This window comes from Diadema antillarum, unplaced genomic scaffold (genome assembly GCF_040938485.1).
Source record: "Diadema antillarum isolate AM-2024a unplaced genomic scaffold, OU_Dant_1.0 seq00000150_RagTag, whole genome shotgun sequence".
Classification (NCBI taxonomy): Eukaryota; Metazoa; Echinodermata; class Echinoidea; order Diadematoida; family Diadematidae; genus Diadema; species Diadema antillarum.
The window spans coordinates 921066-944922 of NW_027271223.1; the positions used below are offsets into that span (position 1 = coordinate 921066).

General features: G+C 38.6%; 1 protein-coding gene across 1 annotated transcript in view; it reads left to right on the forward strand.

Annotated features, from left to right (window-relative positions):
- The window catches only part of LOC139727778 (dedicator of cytokinesis protein 1-like), a 136111-nt gene that overhangs the window by 78643 nt on the left and 33611 nt on the right, over window positions 1–23857 (forward strand). The window contains exons 15-37 of the mRNA XM_071638754.1: window positions 1113–1237; window positions 2155–2253; window positions 3611–3689; window positions 4387–4490; window positions 5288–5471; window positions 6338–6435; window positions 6978–7067; window positions 8039–8139; window positions 8678–8812; window positions 9318–9429; window positions 11248–11425; window positions 12429–12556; window positions 13685–13786; window positions 14505–14698; window positions 15522–15701; window positions 16711–16921; window positions 17367–17452; window positions 18113–18269; window positions 19013–19144; window positions 19818–19931; window positions 21162–21251; window positions 21917–22021; window positions 22570–22711. Coding sequence (XP_071494855.1) covers window positions 1113–1237; window positions 2155–2253; window positions 3611–3689; window positions 4387–4490; window positions 5288–5471; window positions 6338–6435; window positions 6978–7067; window positions 8039–8139; window positions 8678–8812; window positions 9318–9429; window positions 11248–11425; window positions 12429–12556; window positions 13685–13786; window positions 14505–14698; window positions 15522–15701; window positions 16711–16921; window positions 17367–17452; window positions 18113–18269; window positions 19013–19144; window positions 19818–19931; window positions 21162–21251; window positions 21917–22021; window positions 22570–22711 — 2946 coding nt within the window. The remainder of the gene's footprint in view (window positions 1–1112; window positions 1238–2154; window positions 2254–3610; window positions 3690–4386; window positions 4491–5287; window positions 5472–6337; window positions 6436–6977; window positions 7068–8038; window positions 8140–8677; window positions 8813–9317; window positions 9430–11247; window positions 11426–12428; window positions 12557–13684; window positions 13787–14504; window positions 14699–15521; window positions 15702–16710; window positions 16922–17366; window positions 17453–18112; window positions 18270–19012; window positions 19145–19817; window positions 19932–21161; window positions 21252–21916; window positions 22022–22569; window positions 22712–23857) is intronic.

Here is a 23857-nt window from a genome sequence, read left to right on the forward strand (position 1 = left end):
CTTCCGAGTTTCACAAATTTATTACCGATCCAGCCGAAGTGAAATGACATCTCTGTCGTTCAGCCCCTTATCTTCTAGTGTCTTGAGGGGAATTGGGACTCTACATTTTATTTTTCTGTCACCATCTCCATACTCTGTCACTGGTTTTCATGGTCTTCCTCTTCTTGGAGACAGATCTCTCGCTCTCCACATGCGGCTCCATTGTTAGTGTGGATGGTATTTATACGCAGCCAGCAGATCAGAGTTCAAGTGGACCCGTGCCAGCTACAAGCTGCCGGGCGGATCCCGGGAAATGCACCGATAACGCTCGCTAGCCAGTGAACAGGCACCCGGGTTTCGCCTCGCAATAGGGGCGATATCTTGGGCTTGCTTTTCGCCGAGGAGAAGGCAATACATTAACGCTGTGCCAAAATCGGACAAAAGAGGGAGGCAAAAACAACACTTGAACGGAGAGCCTCTAAGCCGACCCCCCGTGATTTTGACAAGCGTTACATGTAACGCTCTTCAAAAAATCATAGATATCTTCATAATGCCGTATTTTTCATCGATTCTTTTTCATTGCTTAGTCCTTTCATAGACATTGGTCCTTGTTTTTGCCTGTTTCACTTCATGAAATAGCACTTTTGCATTTTGGGTTCCAACACTCATCCCCAGTCCCTTTAATATGAAGACACACTCATTGTGAAATTTTGCATTTTCTCTACATGTGACATGTGATAACCATTTAAAGCATCATTAATCCCAAAGTGCATCTGCCTTTGGACTTTCATTGTGCTGGTGTGAATATGATATGAATTGGCTTACTTTAAAAAAGAATAAATAAATTGAGATACTTTAAAAAATGCACAGCTCTGTTAGAGTTGTTCATGAGGTGTAGTGATATCCTGGGTAGTTGTGTCTCCTGTCTTTAATAGTATAAAAGACTCCAAGACAATCAATTTGTACCAAACATAAAGTGCCACTATTTCACTTACTCTATGATTTTCCATTTCCATTACCATTTTTTGTCATTGGGTTTGTTTGTTTTGGGTTTTTTTTTTGTGAAACAGTGATAGCCCAGAATTACTAAAGTCCATCCAAAATGAATTTCCCTTTTCTATTCCAATCTACAGGTGATGTGAGGAATGATGTGTACATCACCCTCCTACAAGGTGACTTTGACAGGGGAACGAGACCAAAGGCTCGCAACGTGGAGGTCAACGTCTCCGTCTGCACAGAAGAAGGCAAAGTCTTGCAGGTAGGCCACACTGACTTTGTACGTCCTCAATGTCAAAGGTTAATGGAGCTTATGGACCAAGAGTGCTAGTTGCAAACTTCAGACATCAAATGCCTGGAAGGTTCACATATGTTGCATATTTGAAATGGCTAATTACCTACATGTGAAAGAGCAGATACTTAAAGGTGGGTGAAATGTACAAGATAAATTTCACTTGTGCATGCTGTCAAATCTATTTGTATCATATGAAAACAAACAAAAAATTTGTTATCATATCAAGTAATTACTTACGTGAGAGCACATAAGTGTATGAAGCTCTTTAGAATTACACATGAATGAGTGCACGTCACCCTCTGTGATGGACAGGATCTAAATCTGGTAAAGTGGTCAGCGCCATGCATTTACTGGAGGAAGGTGTCTGATATCATAGCTAAACCCTGGCAGCCAGCCATAGTGTACAAGCATTAACACTCCGTCTTATAGTCGCAAACAAAGAAGTAAGGTTTAATTTTGTGTCGTCTGACCCAAGGGTGAAACTTGGCAAGAGTAGTAGTTACTATTTGTGTTTAGTATCTCATCTTATCACATCTACATTGGAGATATGGATGAGAAACTGTTTGATGAAAAACTATATAGATTACTAAGGACATAAATCATTTGTGCACCTGTTATGTGCAATGATGATGTACAGCTTTAACAGTGATTGATTTGTTCCAAATGCATTGTGCAGTATATGGTGGTTGAAGTACCCCTCACATATACAATGTATACGTATGTATAACCAGATGTACATGTAAGATGTATGTATAATTATGTGTATTCTAGTTGTCATTATTGTTATTGTTATTGATAGAGTTGTTAGCTTCATTGTTATGAGTACTATAACTACTACTGCTATCATGTGATATAAATTGATTTAATGTGCTTTTGCTTGTCAGAATGCCATTTGTACAGCATCTGGTGAGCCACCGGCCAGCACCTACAGATCTGTGGTCTACTACCAAGTCAAGAACCCCAAGTACCATGAAATATTCAAGGTATCTGTGAAGCAGCAACAACTACCAGCTCTTAGAAACCATTACGTTTATTTGTTTTTGGAAGGTTATTTCACATGACAATTGTACTCACAGTTCAATCTGTCGAACTGTTTTGATATATCATCATTCTTTTGAATTGATCTGCACACATTTGTGTGTCACATTTGTGCTTTCAAATGTAGTGAAGCTTTCAGCAATTATTTATCCTAATAGGTACCTCATCACCTCAAACTGCATTTATCAAGTTGTGAAACACTCAGCAACACATTTGTATAATTGCGTGTGCCATTTGTCTTACGCACACGATATAAATGATCATATGCAGTCACTGCTGTGAATCTATGATGCAGTGCTTAAAGGGGATGGCTAGTAACTGATCAGTGGGAATCAGTGGGAATGCTGGAGGATGATTGTTGCGATCCTTGTGGGATTCATTTAAGAGTACATTATATATCTATTGTTGTGTGAAAATTGTTTGCTTCAGAATGGTCTCATATTCAAGTAATGTGCAGTTCAATGTTTCCAGGTTAGCGTGCCTGGTCAGTGACGGGGCATTAATCTGCACATTACTTGAATATGAGACCGTTCTGAAGCAAATCATTTTCACACAACAATAGATATATAATGTACTCTTAAATGAATCCCACAAGGATTGGAACAATCATCCCTCAGCATTCCCACTGATTCCCACTGATCGGTTACTACCCATCCCCTTTAAGTCATGCAACTTGTCAATTTGAGCTGCTTTATTTCGCTTAGCATACATACACACACTCTCTCTCTCCCTCTGTTGATATCTATGTAACTATCTCTTTGTCTTTCTATTTCATTATTATATTCATTTGTCTGTATATTGTATCTATCTCTCAATCCATCTATCTGTGCTGTCAATCTATCAGTCTATCCATATGTCTATTTGTGGACACACTCAAAACATCTGCATGCATAGAAATCACTCAAATATTGCAAAATAGGTATTTCATAAGCTCCCATGTGTTTCATAATTGCATTTATTATGCTAGATGAGCTCCCATGTGGAGACATTTTTTTCCCCTTCTCTTATGAGTTCCACTTTGGAGTCATTTGTTATTATGAGCTTCCTCGTGGAGACATTTTTATCAGCATAGGTTTGAAAAATAACATTTGATCTGCTTGTGAAATCATTTGATTTGATATCAGTATTGCTTGGAACTAATTATTTTTCAATAGAGCCTCATTTGTTAATCTATTCATTTTAATTGTTTTTTCCATAACAGCAACAACAACAACAACATAGATATCAACTTTCAACTTTGTTCTATTTATCAAAGTGACCAACAAGTCTAATTATTATTTCATCCCTATCTGTGGTGTCCAGGTGGCTATTCCTATTGACCAGTTCTGTCAGCCCAATACCCACGTCCGCTTTACGTTCAGGCATAGATCGGCCACAGAAGGTACGTATGCTCGGGCTTCATAATAATTGATAGTGTAGATCGAACCAACAATTAACAGTGCAAATCAAGCAAGTAAAATGCAATTAGTTTTATGAAAATCAAACATCAAGAAAGGAGAGTTACTTTAGTGAGAATGACATGTGTTTCACAAAACAGCTGTGTAATTCATAACTATGCATGCAACTGAAAAGAGGTTTTGGTGTCTTTGCCTCAGAACTGTGCTGTTAATATGACTTTACTGCTTTGTGGAATGATTATCATAGTAATATGTATCTTGTTCAGGCTAACCTTTGTTAAATATGACATCCCCTCTTTACCCATCATACTGTATATATGTGTGTGTGTGTATGTATGTGTGTATGTATGTATGTATGTATGTATTTAGTATTATTAAAGGATCAGTGTTTTATTGTAAAGGTTCATTGATCTTTCTTGTTGACCTTCATTCTTGTAAACTTATGCCATATTTTTTCATCTGTTCATGCACCTTTCCCTATATCTGATTAGACCAGTATATTCCAGTTAAATGGTTATTCTGGTTTGGTAATGTACTTTACTGTTTTACAACTGTTTGTGTTGTTTTTATTTATGATGAGTGGCAATAAACTTGAAATGAATTGACTGTGATTGTGCCACAAGTTGTTTCCTTGCCTCTATATGCAAATGACAATGAATGTCCCTGTTGCTTTGTCCCCAGCCAAAGACAAGCAGGAGAAATATTTTGCCATGGCCTACCTCAAGCTGATGACAGACATCGGCACCACTATTACCAACGGCACACATGAACTGGTCATTTACAAGGTGAGAAAGTTTCTTTATCATCACCAGGGGGGTGTTTCATCAATTTAGTTATTTCCCCGTCTCTCTGGAATAAACTTCCTTTCCATATTCGTAATGCTGATAACATTGATAAGTTCAAGTCATCGTTGAAAACTTATCTGTTTACTCAACTTTAATTATGTTGTTTTGCTATATCATAATACGTATATTTACATAATGCTGTATTTTATTTTAATGTCATACTTTTTTTGTTGTTTTTTTTTTTTCGGATCAATGCGCTTAGAACCATCAGTATTAAGCGCTATATAAATGTTATTCATTATCATTATCATTATCATTTAGTCAGCGCAGACAAGTTGTCAGTCTCTGACAATTTTAGCAAAATCCTTGGTTTTGATTGGCTTAGAAGCTCTGGTCACTGACTGTTACTATGGTTATTGTCAGAGACTGACAACTTGTCAGTGCTGACAACTTTCATGAAACGGTACCCTGGTCTCATTTCTTGTATAGTCCATATCATATGAAGCTTATATTCCATCCCTCCAACATCAGATTCCCTAGCCCCAAAAGTCATCAATAAATGTCAGCTTTAACTTGAATGCCCCTGGAAAGTTTGAAAATCATGGCCTTCTTGTCAGTGGAAGTGGAATGTGGACCTGAAGGGTACATTTCAATTGACTCACCACCTACTAATCATGTGGATACTGGCTGTTTGTGTTTGTTTTGTGTCTGTGTGTTTGTGTATGTAAGACAGACAAGATAATTACTGACAGTTTTCCCTTCCTCCCTTTTCCACTTTTTACCCCCTCCCATCCTAGTGTGACAAGAACATGGAGTCGAGCACGGCGTACCTGAATATGCCGTCAACAAGGAATGAGCTGAAGGCCTATGAGGAGAAGCACCAGAGCCACGCCTCCCAGCACCAGAAGGGACTCACCATTAGCAGCAAGGACACCTTTGTCCTTTCTACTGTCGTGTGCTCCACCAAGCTGACCCAGAATGGTACAACCTCTAAATCACATCCCCCTGCTCCCCTCCTCCTCCAACCGCCCCCCCCCCTGCCTTCTGCTTCCTAGGCAGGGAGAACAGCTCACTAAATGTGTGGTGTGCACCTTGCTATACATGTCTTATGTGAAATTCTTTGTAGTAATTGTAAGTTACTAGTAAAATGCCCTCATCATCTTCATTCACATCAAATTGCTATTCTGTTGTCGTTACTTCACTTGTCATCAATCTTAAAATGATAGTTAATGATAGTGATGATAATGATAAAAATGATAATGACCACAGTAGCAGTCTCAGTATGTTCATCATCAGCAGCATTAATATTGTCACTATCAACATCATTTGTATCATTAAACTTATAGCATTGGTGTGATGTCATATTATGGATTATAGAGCCAAGTATATACTACTGTGGTTATGATATTGGTCATTTCTAACATAGTGTGTAAACTTTTATTTTCGCGAGATGTTGTTTTTCAAATTGACACGGAGGCTATAGGACATGCACTCTTCCCCTATATGCGCATGGCAACATTTTTGCACGTTAGATTCGCGATCCAGCTGTGATTTGCAAAATTCACAAAAATTATACCGTCACAAAAATAACAGCTTATGCAGTACTCTTACCACCAATATGGCAGAGACAGATTTTAACATCAGAATAAGAATCTGTTAAAGACTGTCATGGCCATTGTCAAATTAATTTGAAAAGGGGACAAAATGAATGTATTCAGCTTGTTGAGAGTTTATAACCTTGATTTTGCTCCTCAGCTGAAGTGAATCTTGATTTAAGTTTGGTATGTGAGCTAAATGAAGGAGAGCCCCATAGGTTAAGTGGCTTGGTGTGCTGGTTGTATCTACAGTGGATTTGCTTGGACTGCTGAAATGGCGAGCGGAGCCAGATAGCATCCGACAGAGTCTGGAGTACCTCATGAAGGTGGATGGGGAGGAGGTTGTCAAGGTAACTGAAATCGACAATGATAACGTAAACATGGAGACTCCATTGCATGAACAAGAAAAGTGGCAATCACTTAGGACCAAAATTTATATTAAAAGGGTCTTCAGAGGCTTTACAAGTTATGTCTTGTAATTGCTTTTCATTGTACTTTTTTTTTTTAAACTGTGATAATTGTTTATACAAAAGTGCAGCAACAATCTGCATATTTCTTTTAAAGCCAAATTATTGCTTGTACTAAAAAAGCAGCATGGTCATAGTGCTGTACAATTTGCATTTTAGTGATGTTGTCAAGCTACATATGTATATGTAAGTATTCTAAAACAATATCAATAAGCAAGAATAAAAGTAGATTGCACTCTGTGAAATATACAACACAAATAGACTTGAATATACTTGTATGTACATTCCATTGGGACTAGGAAATACTACACACAGTGACATAAACGTTGAATAAATTCTGTCTACAGATTAGAGATCATGAGGCTGCTGGTGTGATATTATTAAAGAGTGTTAATGGTGAAGAATATATTTCTCTCCTGTTTCAGTTTCTACAAGACACTCTGGATGCCTTGTTTAGCATCATGGCAGAGAACCCTCAGTCTGAAGAGTATGATAAACCAGTCTTCAATGCAGTGGTAAGTTTATACTTACAATGTTGTGTTACGTATACATAAATTATTATGTATGTGTATGTATGTATATTTTATGTACATGTATGTATGTGTGTGTGTGTGTGATTGTGACTTCTGATTTCATTCTTGTGATCCTCGTATGGTAAGTAAATCTGGTTTCAAATGATTGATGGCCTTAAATTGTCACTGGCCTTATTCGTACACATTCAATCCGAGTGAATGCCTGTGATTTATGTAATAAATTTGTATTGAATGAAATAAGATAAGAATTACTAAGAATAAAAAGTGTGTGTGTGTTTTGTGACTGCATTGCAGGGTGGGTACCATCCGTAGATAGCATGCAAGACATGGGGATGGAAAAATTAATAGGAGAATCAGTTTAGAATAGCAAGTTATGTGGAGATTACTCCTTCATATCATTTTCTTTTTCAGGAGTATTGATGTAGAGTTTAGAGATGTTTTAATGTATAATGTAATTTTTATAGCCATTTATTCATGCCATGTCTGTGTTTAATGATCTTGACAGATATTCATATAATTTTTATAGCCATTTATTCATGCAATGTCTGTGTGTAATGTCCTGATAGATATTCATCATGATATGGAATTTAGAGATGTTTTAATGTATGATATAATTTTTATAGCCATTTATTCATGCAATGTCTGTGTGTAATGTCCTGACAGATATTCATCATGATATAGAATTTAGAGATGTTTTAATGTATAATATAATTTTTATAGCCATTTATTCATGCAATGTCTGTTTGTAATGTCCTGATAGATATTCATCATGATATAGAATTTAGAAATGTTTTAATGTATAATATAATTTTATAGCCATTTATTCATGCAATGTCTGTGTGTAATGTCCTGATAGATATTCATCATGATATAGAATTTAGAGATGTTTTAATGTATAATATAATTTTTATAGCCATTTATTCATGCAATGTCTGTGTGTAATGTCCTGACAGATGTTCATCATAGGCTTAATAGCAGACAGGAAATACCAACAGTTTAGACCAGTACTGGACACCTACATCAACGAACATTACAGTGTCACGTTCGCAGATCAGTGAGTATCCTGACAATGTACGTTGTAGATGCTAAACTAGTAATTACATCCATTTTCTGGAAGGGATCTTGAAGGGGTCTGTATGTTATGTAAAGTTTTGATAAAAAGAGATTGTGAATCTGATAAGATTAATGGGTTTCTTGTGTGTTATTTGAACATGTGATAACCTTGCCTTTTTCTTATACTAAGCAAATTTACTTATGGATGTCACTCACCCAAACAACAGTTACAAAAAAATTGCAGCAGTTGGTGAAATGTAAATAAAAAATGTCATCTAATCCTTTTTCTACATTTGTGTGCATTTTAAAACTTGTTACTCTTGTGATCAAATCAAAGATAATGACATTTGAATAAACCTCAATTGTAAAAATGGGAGATATATTCATGGAGACAAAAAGTTCACTGGCTGGGAAGAGGAAAAGGGCATCAACCCCCGAAACACTTTATGTTGGTGCTGTCCTTCAGCTTGTGAATTGATGAGTTGACCTCCTGAGTGTTAGCTTAATGGAGTCTCATATTCCTATCCGTCTCTCGACAGTAAACTAGCCAAGGTACTCAAGGATTACCTAGACAGTGCCAATGAGGAGGATGGCCCCACTCAGCTGCTGCAGGCCCTCAAGGCCATCGAATACCTCTTCAAGTTCATCCTCAGGTCGCGCAAGCTCTTTGTGGCGTGAGTGGCCTTTCACCTTTCCATTCCCTGAGACTCAGTGATCTGTCCCTTCTGAACTGTTTCAATCTAGATATGTTACAATGTCATTGTGTGTCTACATTTGATTCAGATAATAGTTCTAGTGCTGAAAAGTTTTTTTAAAAAAGTACAGCAACTTCGGGACCATCAGGAACACAGAGAATAAGCTTAACACAGCTGTGACATTGTGTATACTACTACTTTTTTTATTTTCTGTGATTTTCAGCCTGTTGTTAAGTGTATAAGAAGCTGCAGAAGGTGAGATTGTTGAACCAATACAGAATAGGATGGAGTCATCTGAGAAGGCAGCTACAACAGTTGTACTGCTTCATTTTCTATTTAGACATTGATTTTCTCCTTTTTTGGGGGGGGGGGCGGAGATGAAAGATGATGTTTGGTCAAGTTATGCTAGACTCTACACTACCTCAGTCACTTGGAATTACATGTCAACTCTGTAATCTGTTCATCCTCTTTTGTTTCTAAAAAGGTTACATGGTGAAGCCACAGGCAAGCAAGGATTTGAGTCTTCCATGAGGGAGGTCTTCCGTTCTCTTAACTGGCTCATGACATACACAGACGACAGGATAGTGTTGTGTCAGGTAGGCGAGAATGCCCCAGTTATTGCACAGTCTTAAATCAAGAATATCACTTGTTTGTAAACATAAGCAACCTCTAAGAGTCATTTACATCTGAGTCAGCATCACAAGAAAAGTTGTATCAAGCTGTTTGTCCCAAATAATTTGTACTCGTAGTTAATGTGTATGTCTATTTCATTGATCTTTTTTTCAAATTAGATTAGTAATACAAAATCCAAATGAAAGCATTTGTGAGCTTATGCATTAAGGGTTCTTCCACTGAAGGTTAAGTGAATGTGGAAAAATGTAATACTTCTTCCTTACAAGTTTTCAGAGGCAGTTGTTAGCTCACCTGAGCCGAAGGCTCAAGTGAGCTATTGCGATCATTCTTCATCAGGCGTCCATCGTCCGTAGTGCGTAAACTTTTTACATTTTCATCTTCTTCTTGAAAACCCCAAGACCGATTTTCACCAAACTTGGCAGGTAGCATCCCTAGGGGGTTAGGATCAGAAGTGATAGAGCTAAGTTAATACTATGAATGGGTACATTAATGACTGTAGTTCCAAGTTTGTTCATGGCAGATCCAGGGGTGCCCCCCTTGGGAGGGGGGGGGGATGGGGAGATCCAAATGGGGGCCTAAATTATACATTTTCATCTTCTTGAAAACCTCATGATGGATTTCCACCAAACTTGGCAGGTATTATCCCTAGGGGATTAGGATCTCAATTTGTTAAAGCGGGCACCATGTCCCACCTGGGGGGCCCGCAGGGGGTCCAACCCCCACCCCCTCCCAAATTAAGGTATCTTTAAAATTCTTCTTCTCTAGAACCAGAAGTGATAGAGCTAAGTTAATACTATGAGTTAGTACATTGATGACTGTAGTTTCAAGTTTGTTCATGGCGAAATCAGGGGTGCCCCCCCCCCACTTGGGACCCAGGGAAGGGGGGTGGGGAGGGGTCCTAATGGGGCCTAAATTGTACATTTCCATCTTCTTCTTGAGAACCCCGTTACCCGTTTTCACCAAACTTGGCAATTAGCATCCCTAGGGGCATAGGGTCTCAATTTGTTCAAACGGGCACCCTGTCCTACCTGGAAGGCCCCAAGGGGCCCAAACCTCCCAAAATTAAGGAATCTTTAAAAATCTTCTCTAGAATCAGAAGTAATAGAGCTAAGTTGATACTATGAGTTAGTACATTAATGACTGTAGTGTCAAGTTTGTTCATAGCAGATCCAGGGGTGCCCCCCTTTGGAGCAGGGCTCACCTGGGTGGGGAGGTCCAAATTGGGGCCTTAATTGCACATTTTCATCTTCTTCTTGAAAACTTTACGATAAATTTTCACCAAACTTGGCAGGTAGTATCCCTAGGGGGTTAGGATCTCAATTTGTTAAAATGGGCTCCATGCCCCGCCCAGGGGGCCCCGGGGGGGCCCAAACCCCCCAAATTAAGGAATCTTTAAAAAAAGTCTTCTTCTCTAGAACCAGAAGTGATAGAGCTAAAATTGATACTATGAGTGTGTGTGTGTGTGTGGGGGGGGGATCCAAATTTTGGCCCCAATTATACATTTCCATCTTCTACTTTAGAATGCCTGGTCAAATTCTGGTAGAGCTGTGTGTAATTTAGATTAGTAACTGTGTGAAAGGTGAACTTGCGATACTCAGGTGAGCGCAAGACCCCCGGGCTCTTGTATTTAATTTGTTTTAGCTCGAGCCCCCTCCCCTTCCCCTACATTCCCTTGTAATGGAGGCTCCTGCCTTTTTACATATAAAGAATGATATGTGAGAAAAGAAAGCAGGAGTGACTGTTGGTCCACATAATGACTGACCTCACTCTGTCATCTGTAGGGAGCCGCCATGAGATTCCTGCCACACATCATCCAAGACATGATGACACAATTCAACCCCAAGGAGCTGGCCATCCACCTCAAGGAGTTCATTCTCAACTTGCCGCCGGACCGCCTGGTCAAGCAGAAACTGGAGTGTCTGAGAGACTTTGTGCAGAGTGACATTTTCCAAGTCAGAGGTATTGTGACAGTGGGCCACCATTCCTCTCTTGCAACTCTTCTCTAGATCACTAAAATGATTATATCATTTACAATTCTTGGGGATGAGGTTGTCCTGAGCATTGATATGGAAATGAGGCATCCATTGTGCAATTACTAGAGAGATTTAGATCTGCAGCTCTAATGGTTATGACGTGCCTTCTCCCAGGTTGGACAATGGGAACAGCTGATTCACACATGTGCAGAACATAATTTTTTGCCAAATAGCCACCTTGTAGGATTAGTGTCTCAGATCTAAAGCTCGCTAATATACACCTGAAAACACACACACACACACACACACACACACACACACACACACACAGGTAGATAGAGGATACAGCAGTGTAACACTGCCCCCATGTGACATTTTTGCGTGTACTCTTCTGGCCATATCTTTTGTAGAATTTCATTTACATTTTGTATGTAGGTGTATCATAGTTAAATTTTGACGGCTGTCATTCAAGGATTGTTAACTTAGACAAAGTCTTCCTCCTTGGTAGCCATCTGTACACCTGGGTAGAGAGGAGTATCATGTATAAAGTGTTTTGTTTCAGTTTCTAAATTAGTGTATTCTATGAGCAGATTTTAAAACCATGATGATTTGTTTTATGTAAATTGAAAACAAGGATCAATGAAATACTATTAACCTGTTGAGGACGGGCTTATTTTGCTACAACACACATTTCCCATTAACGCTTGACCGAGTATACTCGGGACTCGTTCTCTCCAGGTTAACAATTCCAGTATCCGTTACACAAGTGCCAAGGTTGGACTTGAACTTTGGACCCTCAAATGACCATGGCACCTCCTAGTATGTCTACCACCCCTGTACTTTGCGTTTCCCAATATACCTCCAGTATTAACCCATTGAGGACGGTTTGATTGCGCTACAACACGCATTTCCCATAGACACTTGACCGAGTGTACTCGGGACTTGTCCTCAACGGGTTAAGGATGCACTGGTTTCGTTTCTCACCACAGAATGCCGTGCAGTGCTGCTACCAATGATGAGCAACCAGCTCCAAGTGTTGATTGAGAAGCGAGAGGAGATGAAGTCATGCGCCGAGCTCTTCTCAGAGATACTTGACACACTGTGGCAGCCCAAAACGGTGAGTCGAGGAGCAGCACATCACTCGGCTTGCATGGATTATTTCATACAGCTTGCCAGGACCTTCCTTCACCCCCTTATCACTCTTCGCCTTCCCCATTTAGTTTTTTCTCTGCCCCAGTTTCATTTATTCCTCAAAAACAATTAGCGAGGACAATCTCTCTTCTTCATTTTCCTCCCCACCCAGTTGTTATTGATTACTCCGTTACTCTCTGACTGGCAACCTTTCTGAGAAAACCTCGCTTGTTTTGTTTTTTCTTAACCATTCCTTTGTCACTCTTTTTATAAGGAGTCAAGAAATGCCCCACCTGTTTGTTCTTATCCCAACTTTGCATTAGAAACTATTTATATATTTATATAGATTTGATATATTAATTTGGTTTCAGTTATGTGAGATGTCATTTCAATACTAAGTGTGTCTTATGTCTTAAAGATTTGTCATTTTCAAGTAGAGGCATTGCCAGTGAAAGTGTTAAATGTGTTTTGTGCAAGTGTGTGTGTTGGGGGTGGGGGGAGGGGAGAATAGCACCAGATAATAATAGTGAAATCAAATTATCAGCATAGCATGTTGCATCATTATCCCATCTCCCATGAGACTATTATTATTATTAGTAGTAGTAGTAGTAGTAGTAGAAGTATTAGTATAATTATTATTATGATTATTATTGTTTTTATTTTTATTATTTTATTATTATTATTATTATTATTATTATTAATATTATTATTATTATTATTATTATTAATATTATTATTATTATTATTATTATTATTATTATTATTATTATTATTATTATTATTGTCATTATCATTATCAATATTATTAATATTAATATTAGTAATATATATAGATATATATATTATTCATTCAGCCAAATGGAAATGGTAATAACATTAATATAACATACATGCACATGGAAATGACACAGTTGATGTATAACACATACACAGTTCACGTATAACACAAAGTATGAACAGGGCTGCAATACATGGGCTAGGGCTCACAAAAGTAAATATTTTACTGTTTCCCTTAGGCATGTGAGCACTCATGTAATGTACTATTGTACACATTACACGAGGGCTCACATTGCATACATTAAAGGCTCACTTGCATTTCTCTTCTCTCTTACAGAAATGTACTCATGGAGACACGTCAGAGCTGATGCACACGCTGCTCAGGACTTTGATTCAAGCCGTCATCCACATGTTCTTGAACAATGAAGAAAAGCTCATTGTGAGTATTGATCTCTAAATTCTAGACACCCCTGTGACAGTGTAGCTGAAAAAGAGATAGGGAAGCTGACATCAGTCAGATGGCAGTGAGGATGTATTTCTATATATCAGCTGACAAGACAAGGATTGAGAGTGCTCTGTCTCATTTCTTGCCCTCCAAATACTTTGATATTTGAGTTTATTTGATTGGTGTGTGCAAAATCAAAGTCAGAAAGAAATCATAGTTAGATGGTTGTGAAGATTTATTTTCTCTTTTTAGTGTTGTTTGGGAAAAACAATGCCCTAAGTAATTTTCTATGTTTCATCAAATGTGATTCCTTACACACAGGGGTTGTCATTTTACCTCTGTAACATTGGCGGTATTCTGTCAGTTTTCAAGTGTTACAAAAGTATTTGATTTTCTGTTTCTTTGTAGCAATCCAGATCCACATTAGATGATTAATGTAGATCCATCTAATTTGTTGATCCCACTAGATTAGGGAGTCTAAATTGACAAGTTTTTTTTTTTTTTTTTTGGGGGGGGGTTGATCTATTGATGAATAAGCACAAAACAGTAATTACATTTCAAGTATATTAGTGTGCATGTGTAAGCATCCTTGTTTCGTGAATGACAGGAAGTCAAGGGCTTAATGAAGTCCATGTGGCAATGTTAGTTGAAAAGTTCATAGTATTTTAGGTCCACAGGGTCAGTGGATTGACATTATGTTGATTGTTTGCAGGGCAAGTATGTGGCCCTCATGATAGGACTCCTGCGCCAGATGGGGGACTACCACTACCAGGAGTACATCAACAACTTCCCGACCCGGACTGACCTCACTGACTTCCTCATGGAGATCTTCTGTGTCTTCAAGGACCTCGTCACCAAGAACGTCTTCCCATCAGACTGGTCTATGATGATCCTCCAGCAAAACAAGTGGGTGCTGCTAGAGTACCTGTAGCTGAGGTCGCCACCTCACAAAATGACAAGCACTTGAATGCCTATTGTGTACATGTTTTGATATTGTTTTTCAGTCCTTTTAGCTTTGTAGTGTAAATGTGTTCTCATTAAGCAACACATAAAGTTGTGATTGAAGCCATGAATTACACACCTGGTACATGATGTGTGAGCGTGGTTGTGTGTATGCATGTGTGTGTCTGTTTCTCCTGCTTCTCTTGGAGTAGGAATTTAGAATGAAAAAGCATTGTACTGTCATTGAATAACAGCTTAGTAAGGCTATCTACTCAAGCCCATTTGCAGCAACGGTAGTGCCATGAGGCAAGACACTTCACCCTTAATGCCTAGTTCTTTTGATCCAGATTGTAAGCTGTTCATCCCAAGGTTGCTTGCTATGAGCATTTATTCGTTTCCAAAATGGACACATGATGTAAGTCCAGACACGTATAAGGAGCATGCTGAAGACTCTAAAATGAGGAACATGGTGCAACATGACGATATCATTCATACATCAACTTCACCTTGCCAATCATGAAGTGTTTGATTAATGAAATAAGTACTTGACTGCTTTCACCATTCAGAGAAAAAAATATTTTTGATTCACTCTGTCATGTCAGATATCATTTTTATCTTTTGAGGGTGTATTTCAACTTTGTCTGCTGTTTGCATGAATAGCAATGACTTTAGACCGAATGTGATAACAAGAGAGCAAGTCAAAAAGACTGCCTTTTGCAATGGGAATGAAATGATTTTGTAATGTCTTCTGTCTCAATTTTCTCTTCTCTTCTTTCCCCCTGTGCAGTGTAATCCTGCTTGCCATGAAGCAGTTTGCACGCGTTCTCCACCGCTCCTTCGTCAAGATCGAGGAGTTCGAGTTTGATCTGTGGAACAACTTCTTCCATCTGGCTGTGTCCTTCGTCACCCACGAATCCCTGCAGCTAGAGGGACACCTACAATCCAAACGCAACAGTGTCATTGACATGTAAGTATTGCAATGGCAGCGGGATGAATGCACTGTGGAGCCATGTGTTCTGCGCTATGCTGTAATGTGTGCAAATCAGTGTTAAAAGTTGTATAAGTGTATCGCAATGAATGTCATTGCTATTGAAATGTCCATATTGATACATTTATATGTATAGTACTATTCTGCCATAAGTAAGGGGCAAATGATTTCTAACCTAGATAAAACTGTGTGTGCTCATAACCTATTTTGCCACAAATAAGGGATGTGGTACATTTTTTCATGTACAGTATTTACAAGTATATGCTTGATGCTAAACTTTCTAAGCTGTAGGGTTAAAGGGGAAGGCTAGTAACTGATCAGTGGGAATCAGTGGAAATGCTGGGAGATGATTGTTCCAATCCTTATGGGATTCATTCAAGAGTTCATTGTATATCTACTGTTGTGTGAAAATGATTTGCTTCAGAATGGTCTCATATTCAAGTAATGTGCAGTTTAATGCTTCCAGGTTAGCGTCCCTGGTCAGTGACGGAGCATTAATCTGCACATTACTTGAATATGAGACCGTTCTGAAGCAAATCATTTTCACACAGCAATAGATATACAATGAACTCTTGAATGAATCGCATAAGGATTGGAACAATCATCTCCCAGCATTTCCACTGATTCCCACTGATCAGTTACTAGCCTTCCCCTTTAACCAAAATCTAGTGGAAGTGCGACACTATGCATAAATTGAAATATGAAGCGTAAAAGTCTCAAAGTCCTCTTGCATCTGCAGGAGACTTCCTTGACAAAAATTACTATTTCTTCACATCCTGACAAAAGACCTCACTGATTTTGAAATATTGTATAGATGGATGTAAGGCACAAATATTCATCTGTGTATATTGCCTCTGAGTTTGCTGGGTAAATGTTTGGCAGCTCTGCATTATGTTGGTAGGTAAAGCGACATCTTTGTGTTAGTAAACAGGTGTCCCTATGTAACATCTTTTTAGAGGACTCTACTGCTATGTGTGTGTTGATGCAGGTATGGTGACATGCGGAGGACAGTGGCCTTTGAGATCATCCGCACCATGTGGAACTACCTGGGCAAGAACAAGATCAAGTTCATCCCGGGCATGATTGGGCCCTTCCTGGAGGTGGCCCTGGTGCCCGAGGTGGAGCTACGGCGGGCCACGATACCAATCTTCTACGACATGATCAACTGCGAGTTCAGCATCAAGAACAACTTCAAGATGGTTAGTTGGGGTCCATTTGTGGTCATGGTGATAGTAGTTTGTCTTCTTTTTTGAAATGTAACAATGTAACACCACATAGTGCATGCTCCACATGCTTCACTTGTTACTGTATACACAGTGTATTTAACAAGTCTTAGTTTTTTGCGAATCGGGGCTTCCCAATGATTTTGTGAGTGGTTAAATTTTTTGTGTGTTTAGTGGCATCTGGGAAATGTTATGCACTTCAGATGATGTTTATGATTTGACCAGTATTTAAAGCCCACATCTGATAAATTTGTAGTTGTGCAGAATACTGGTAGAGTCAACAAACCTAACCATTTTCATAAGCTATTTCTCACCCCAAGGAAATGGAGAGGCTCAAACTTGTGGCTGAAATTTTGCAGATAGATGGAATATTGATGCACATTGTTTTGATATCACTCTCTCTTTTGTATTCCTTCCTCAGTTTGAACGGGAAATCATCGGTCAGCTGGATGCCCTGGTAGAAGGAGGTAGAGGGGATGAACAATTCAAGGATATCTTCAAAGAGATGTAAGTCTACTTTTGTCCTCATTACCAGCCAATGAGAGGCAGTCAGCCTTTTGTAAGTTGATCTTGTACTTGTCGAAACCTTCAATGTGTTAATGCTGTATCAGTTTAAAGGCTGTGTCATTTTTCTTTTATTGTAAAGCCAGAGATGTCCTTTTTTATGTTGAAGGTTAGTCTTGCTACATGTACATTAGGAACTTCTTCATTCCACATAGATTTACCCTGTATCCATTGAATAGATGGCTTGATTGGCCTTGATTAACTTTGATCACATAGTGATTGTGGTGATGTAATAACATGCCTTAGGGCGGGATCTGGACCAAGTGTGTACCTGACTATCAAAAGGTATCAGCTTTGAGGCCAGTGAGACCAGCTGAGCAATATTGTAGGTAAAAGTCCTTTCACTCAGTTACAACACACATTGAAAGTCAAGTGTGTGTACAAGGATCACAACTCCTACATGCTGAAGTTTTACCTTTTTTGCAAGCTAAACAGTAAAGTAAAGTGCTCTATTACACACACATATCTCAAAAGGGAAAATCATGTAAACCCTGTGTGGGGTGCCCAAGGTGATCACTAATGATGACTAGCACATTGTATCAACCAGCCATATTGTGCTATACAAAAGAAGATGAAAACTTTTGTGCTCCAATCCTTTTCCAGCCTGGTAGATTTCTGTGAGAAGCATCAGTACTTGCGGGAGAGTGGGGTGAACTTTGTGATCATGGTGGCCAAGCTGCTGGACAGACTGCTGAACTACCGGGCCATCATGCACACAGACAACAAGGAGAACAGGATGAGCTGCATTGTCAACCTCCTGGTAAGGATCGGGATGATGATCTGATGATAATGATTATAAAGGGAGGGAAGAGGATGACTTTTTGATGTTGATGCTGATGGTCATGTTATGGTCATGATATTAAAGATATGGATGGTATTGATGTTGATGCTGATGGTATTTATTATTGTAAGGATGAGGACGAAAAGGTTATAATGATAGTAATAGTTAAAATGGTAATGGTCATATCTCTGTGTCCTTGATAGAGTTCTACATCGTGTTAGTGATGGGGCTGATGATGGTTATGGTTGTAGAACTGATGAAGATAGTGATGTTAGTAATGGCAGTGATGTTTAGAATGGCAATGATGTTTGCTGATAGATACATTAAAGATGATGGTGATAGTAAGCATTCTCTTCTGACGGTAACGCTGGTGTCTCTGTAATCATCAAACCTGTTGCATAATTAGAAAGTTATAGGATTGAATTAGTGAGAATTTTTTTTGCAAAGAATGAGAGTGAAAATAGACAAAATGCTGCAAGAGATAAGCACATGCCTCCTCTAGCTTTATTTTAGTTCTGCATGACTGATGCTGGTCCTTTGAACAGAATCATTTCCTTCCTTGTTAAATGCCCTTCCATATTTTGGATCCTGAAGGAAGTAGTTGATACATATCTTACAATTTACGTGCGACAGGACTGGACAGAATTTGTGCTTATAATCGTACACATTTACCAGAAATTGTCTCATGATTACGTGTACAATCATGCTTATTTCTCTGACAGAATTTCTACAAGGATATTGACCGCCAAGACATGTACACACGCTACCTCTACAAGCTTTGCGATTTGCACCTGGAGTGCGACAACTACACAGAAGCTGCCTTCACATTGCAACTGCAGGCTGATAGACAGAAGGTATTAAACACAATCTTGAAGTACTCCACACTCTTACTTAGACAAAGAATCGATTAAGAAGGGGGCAATCTTATTTGATGTTTTGAAGGAGCTGGTTTATGCTTGGTTTCAGTAGGAATAAATTATTCGTTGAACAAAAACTTTCACTATGAATTCATTGTGGTCAATTTCTTTAGTGTACATGTTGCAGTGATGAACAGATTGCAAGTGCCCACATTGTACCGAGATAAGTGTGCTGGATTTAGTAACATGACATGACTAATGAATTGATGCGGACATCAATATGTATGGAGAAGTGAAAGATATTTCCAAATAGACTTGCAGCAATAAGACAGGTTTTTTTTTTTTCATGCATGATGTTTAACAAAGGTCAAGAAAGACAGACACATCTGCACTACTCAGAAGAAGAGAAGAAAAAGGAAGACTACAACAAGAACAAGAGCATCAAAATACTGCAAAACAAGAATTTTAATAAAGATTATGTGCAGGGATGACATAGAAAGCTTTAAATTTTTCATTCGGTTTTGAATGGTGTGTTTATGCTCCGTGTATCACAATCTCAGATTTCATATACTATTGGAAACAATTTGATTTCCATGTATGTAATCTTTAACAAGAAACATGCCTAGCCTAGAGAAATCCCCTCTCTGTCATTGTCTAACCAACCCTATAGTGGACAGACACACCACTTTATATCACGAGTGAGAAGTACCCTGACGCCGTCACCGAGAGGCAGCTGAAAGAAGTCCTGTACTATGACATCATTGAATTCTTCGACAAGGGCAAGGTGTGTGCTGACAGTCAACCCATAGTGCAAATTAAGGATTGCAACTGATTGACAAATTACCCTACATCAACGTAAATAAGCACTGAATTGATCAGTGTTTTAGTAGTAGCCATGATAAAAATATCATGGGTGTACGTACTCGAGCAGGATTTGAACCCTCGACCTCCTGATCTCGAGACAGGTTTCATGTCCACTAAACCATTGAGCTTTCGCCTGACAGCAAGCGTTGGTTCTAATCCTTATAGCATGCAGCAGGTACTGCGTAATTATTCAAATTCATAGAATTATTCCGTCGAGATTTTTTTGAAGACATCCCAACGGAAGAATTTCATGAATTTGAAAAATTAAGGATTGTTCATTTTTTGTCACCCATAGACTTTGAATGAGATTGATTGGCTTTTGGTATACAATAGGTTGACTAGTATATGCACCTTGTGATAGCACAAATATTGTTTGCGATCGCTCTTTGCGGCGCTTATTTTGAGGTTTAAATTATTTATATGTTTTATTGGAAGTTGATGTAGATATGCCACAGCAGAATATGTTTATGCCTAACTGAGATATCTGTATGCAACAGCTGTGAGTGAGAGATTGCGTACTGCATCCAGTAGAAGATGAGAGTTTTTATCCTCTTTCTATCCGCTCTCCCTACCCTACCTTAAAGGGAAACACAAACAATGTTGAATGAAAGCAAGAGATTATTAAGCAGAGAAGTGAAGATATGAAGTATGAGCTTTCCTCAATTTGTCTGCCCTCTGTGCAAATGAAATTTATAAGATCACAACTGCTCATCTATATTTTTTCCTACATGTTTGTTAAGATTATAGATCAGCAGTTGTGATCTGAACAAATTTCATTTTTCCAGAGGGCAGATAAATTGAAGAAAACTTACACCTCACAAACAATGTTTATGAATTCTTTGGTAGGGATATCATCAATAAACATGACTGCTTTGTACCAAGCAAAATAGCAGACATTCCCTTACTCTCACTGTATTGGTGACCCTGTAGTAGTAAACAGACAGACCACATCTCATGACTAGTGAAAAGTCCCCATTAATATTTGGTCACAGAGGGGTAGTCTGTCGATCCTATGGAATGAAGAATCTTTTATTTTGAGTTGTAAGCTACTGTGCCAAGTTTGGAAGAAAAGAGGAAGTATAGTGAAAGAAAGACTTGGTGTGTGTTGATGACATATCACAGCAGGTAATTTGTCTGATTGACCCGACAGATGTGGGAGAGGGGGATTTCTCGCTGCAAGGAACTTTGCAATCAGTACGAGAGGGAAACATTTGACTATGTGCAGCTCAGCGTGATTCTGGTGAGTTATGTTGGCACCTGCAGCCGGTATGGATGATATCAGGCATACACACACACAATAATAACGATGATAATATATCAATTTATTAAGCGCGAAACCTATAGACATATATTCTTCTGCGCTGCGAAAGCTTATGATGTACTTAGTGATAATAAACAGTTAAATAAAAAGATGTGTTTTGTGTCCTGATTCAAAGACTGTTACAGTTAGGGATTTCCTGACTTCTAATGATTACACACAATACACATGTACAGAAAACTATATTGATACATTTGAATACATATAAATATTTGCCAGTGTTGATAATGTGGTCACCCACTGCAGTTAAACTTCAATGGCTCTGACCGTGAAAGACGTGAGACAAAAGATCTTTTAAACAAAATATTTTATTTAGAAAGTAAGCAATTTGTTGTTGTTTGTGGTTTTTTGTATTACTAGGAAATTATGTTCAAATTTCTTCTGAAAGGAAAGCATAATTGGGTTTACATTGCAGTGTCAAGGTGCCAATTTATGTACATGTGGTATGTACAACACAAGATGTATATGAATTTATGTGATAAACAGTTGATTTAATACATTACTCATTTGTTTTCATTGTGCAGAATTATTGACATTTTTTTCTATGTTTATGGACTGAATTCTTGATTGTGCTGTTATGATAACAGAGGAGACAAGCAGACCTCTATGATAACATCATGAAGCAACCCAGGCCAGCCCCAGAGTACTTCAAGGTCTGGTATATTGGCCAAGGATTCCCGGCTTTCTTGAGGGTAGGTCAAAGGTCAATGAGCCCAACCATCTTTGAGTATTGTTTTTTACATTGATAGACCTATCATGCAGTTTTATTATTAAGATCATACACTTTGCAAGTGTTAAAATGTTCTCATTCTAGGGGGATATGCTCCAAAGAATTAATGGACACTGATGATAAAATATAGGTCAATGAGAAAGACATGTGAAAGTAAGGTACAATACATTTCTTTAATGTGACTATTAAGATCAATAAAGATATTCTATACTTGATAGTTTTGGAACAAGTTCTTGTCATTCTGTAATCACTAATGCTAGTACAAGACAATTTTGCAATATTGCCTGCATGCCTGCATTACAATTGAGACATACAAGATGGTCATACCATTGAAGCTTTCATCATTTACATTATTGGATGCTGAAAATGATCAGGATGCATTCATTGGGTTTCATTTTATAGACTTTTCCTCACACAATAACCAAGAATTTACATAGTGCCAAAATACTGAAGAAGTGAACATGAATAGGCATTTGAAACATTGCTGGTTCTCTGTGATTTGCCTTTCAGAATCGAGTCTTCATCTACAGGGGGAAGGAGTACGAGAGGTTGGCAGACTTTGTTGCTAGGCAACAGCAGCTGTATCCCAATGCCACCCTCCTAAACAAGACCACACCCCCTGACAAGGAGCTCTTTGATAACAAGGGACAGAGTATCCTTTTCGCCTCTTAGGAAGTCTTCTCATTGTGTTCATCTTAACCCGTTGAGGACGAGCTGATTTTGCTACAACACACATTTCCCATAGACACTTGCCCGAGTATACTTGGGACTCATCTTTAACGGGTTAACAGTGTTTTTGGTTACATTTTGTATCATGTACTATTTTTCCTGTATCAGAGAGCGAGTTGAATTGTTGGATTGTGCTAGCTGCTCATGTTAGGACTGCAACTGCTTCTTGCACTGACATATCTTGGCAAGACTGTTATTCTGCAATGCCTGTCTGTATTGTCCAGGAGTGGGTGTAGTCTTCTAAAGATGACACTTTGCGCAGTTACAATTAGGGAAAATGGAAGTCTGGAATATTGCTCTCGAGGGACTAAAGATACTACAAGTATTTGATAATGTACAAGGTCAAAAGTTCAGCAATGAGAGATGGATATTTTCATCATTGAATCTATACTCTTATCTTTGAGAAAAAAGTATGTGATTAGGAAGGTGTTTGACAATATGATTCAGACGGTTTGTGTTAACTTTTTTACCCCATGGTGTTCAACTTACAATGTACAGTATGTAGGTTTAGTCAGCCTGTGCATGTTCAGTGAAACTTTAATTTTTTTTTCTTTTGTTTCTTACACACAAGAATGTCACCAGTGATCCTTAGATAAAATAGTGTATTAAACCAGAAAATGACTGGATGCCATAGCCACCTGCTTCTTTTCAAATAACACTGGCTTACTGTGCTGTATTTTATTGTTGACCCCATTTACAAATGCAGTGAGGTGGCTCAGTCAGAAGCATGTATGCCTTGCAATCAAATGGTGGGGATTGAATCCCCATGAGTATTGCTGAGCAATGTTGTATGTTAACATGCTATCCCCTCTAAGAACGCAAAACACTCTGTCCCTCAGATAGGATGTAAAGTGGAGATCCCCTGTGTGAGAGAGTTACAACATGTAAAAGATCCCGCTTCACATCCCTCATAAAGAGTAGAGTGTGAACCAACCCAAGTGGTCTGCCACATACACTCACCTTAAAAGAGGGAATAATCCCTTTGTGGTCTACCCCACAAGAGCCATGTGACTAGCATTAGTCAGTAGACGATATCGACCTCATGCTGTAGGAGTGAGTGAATGAACGT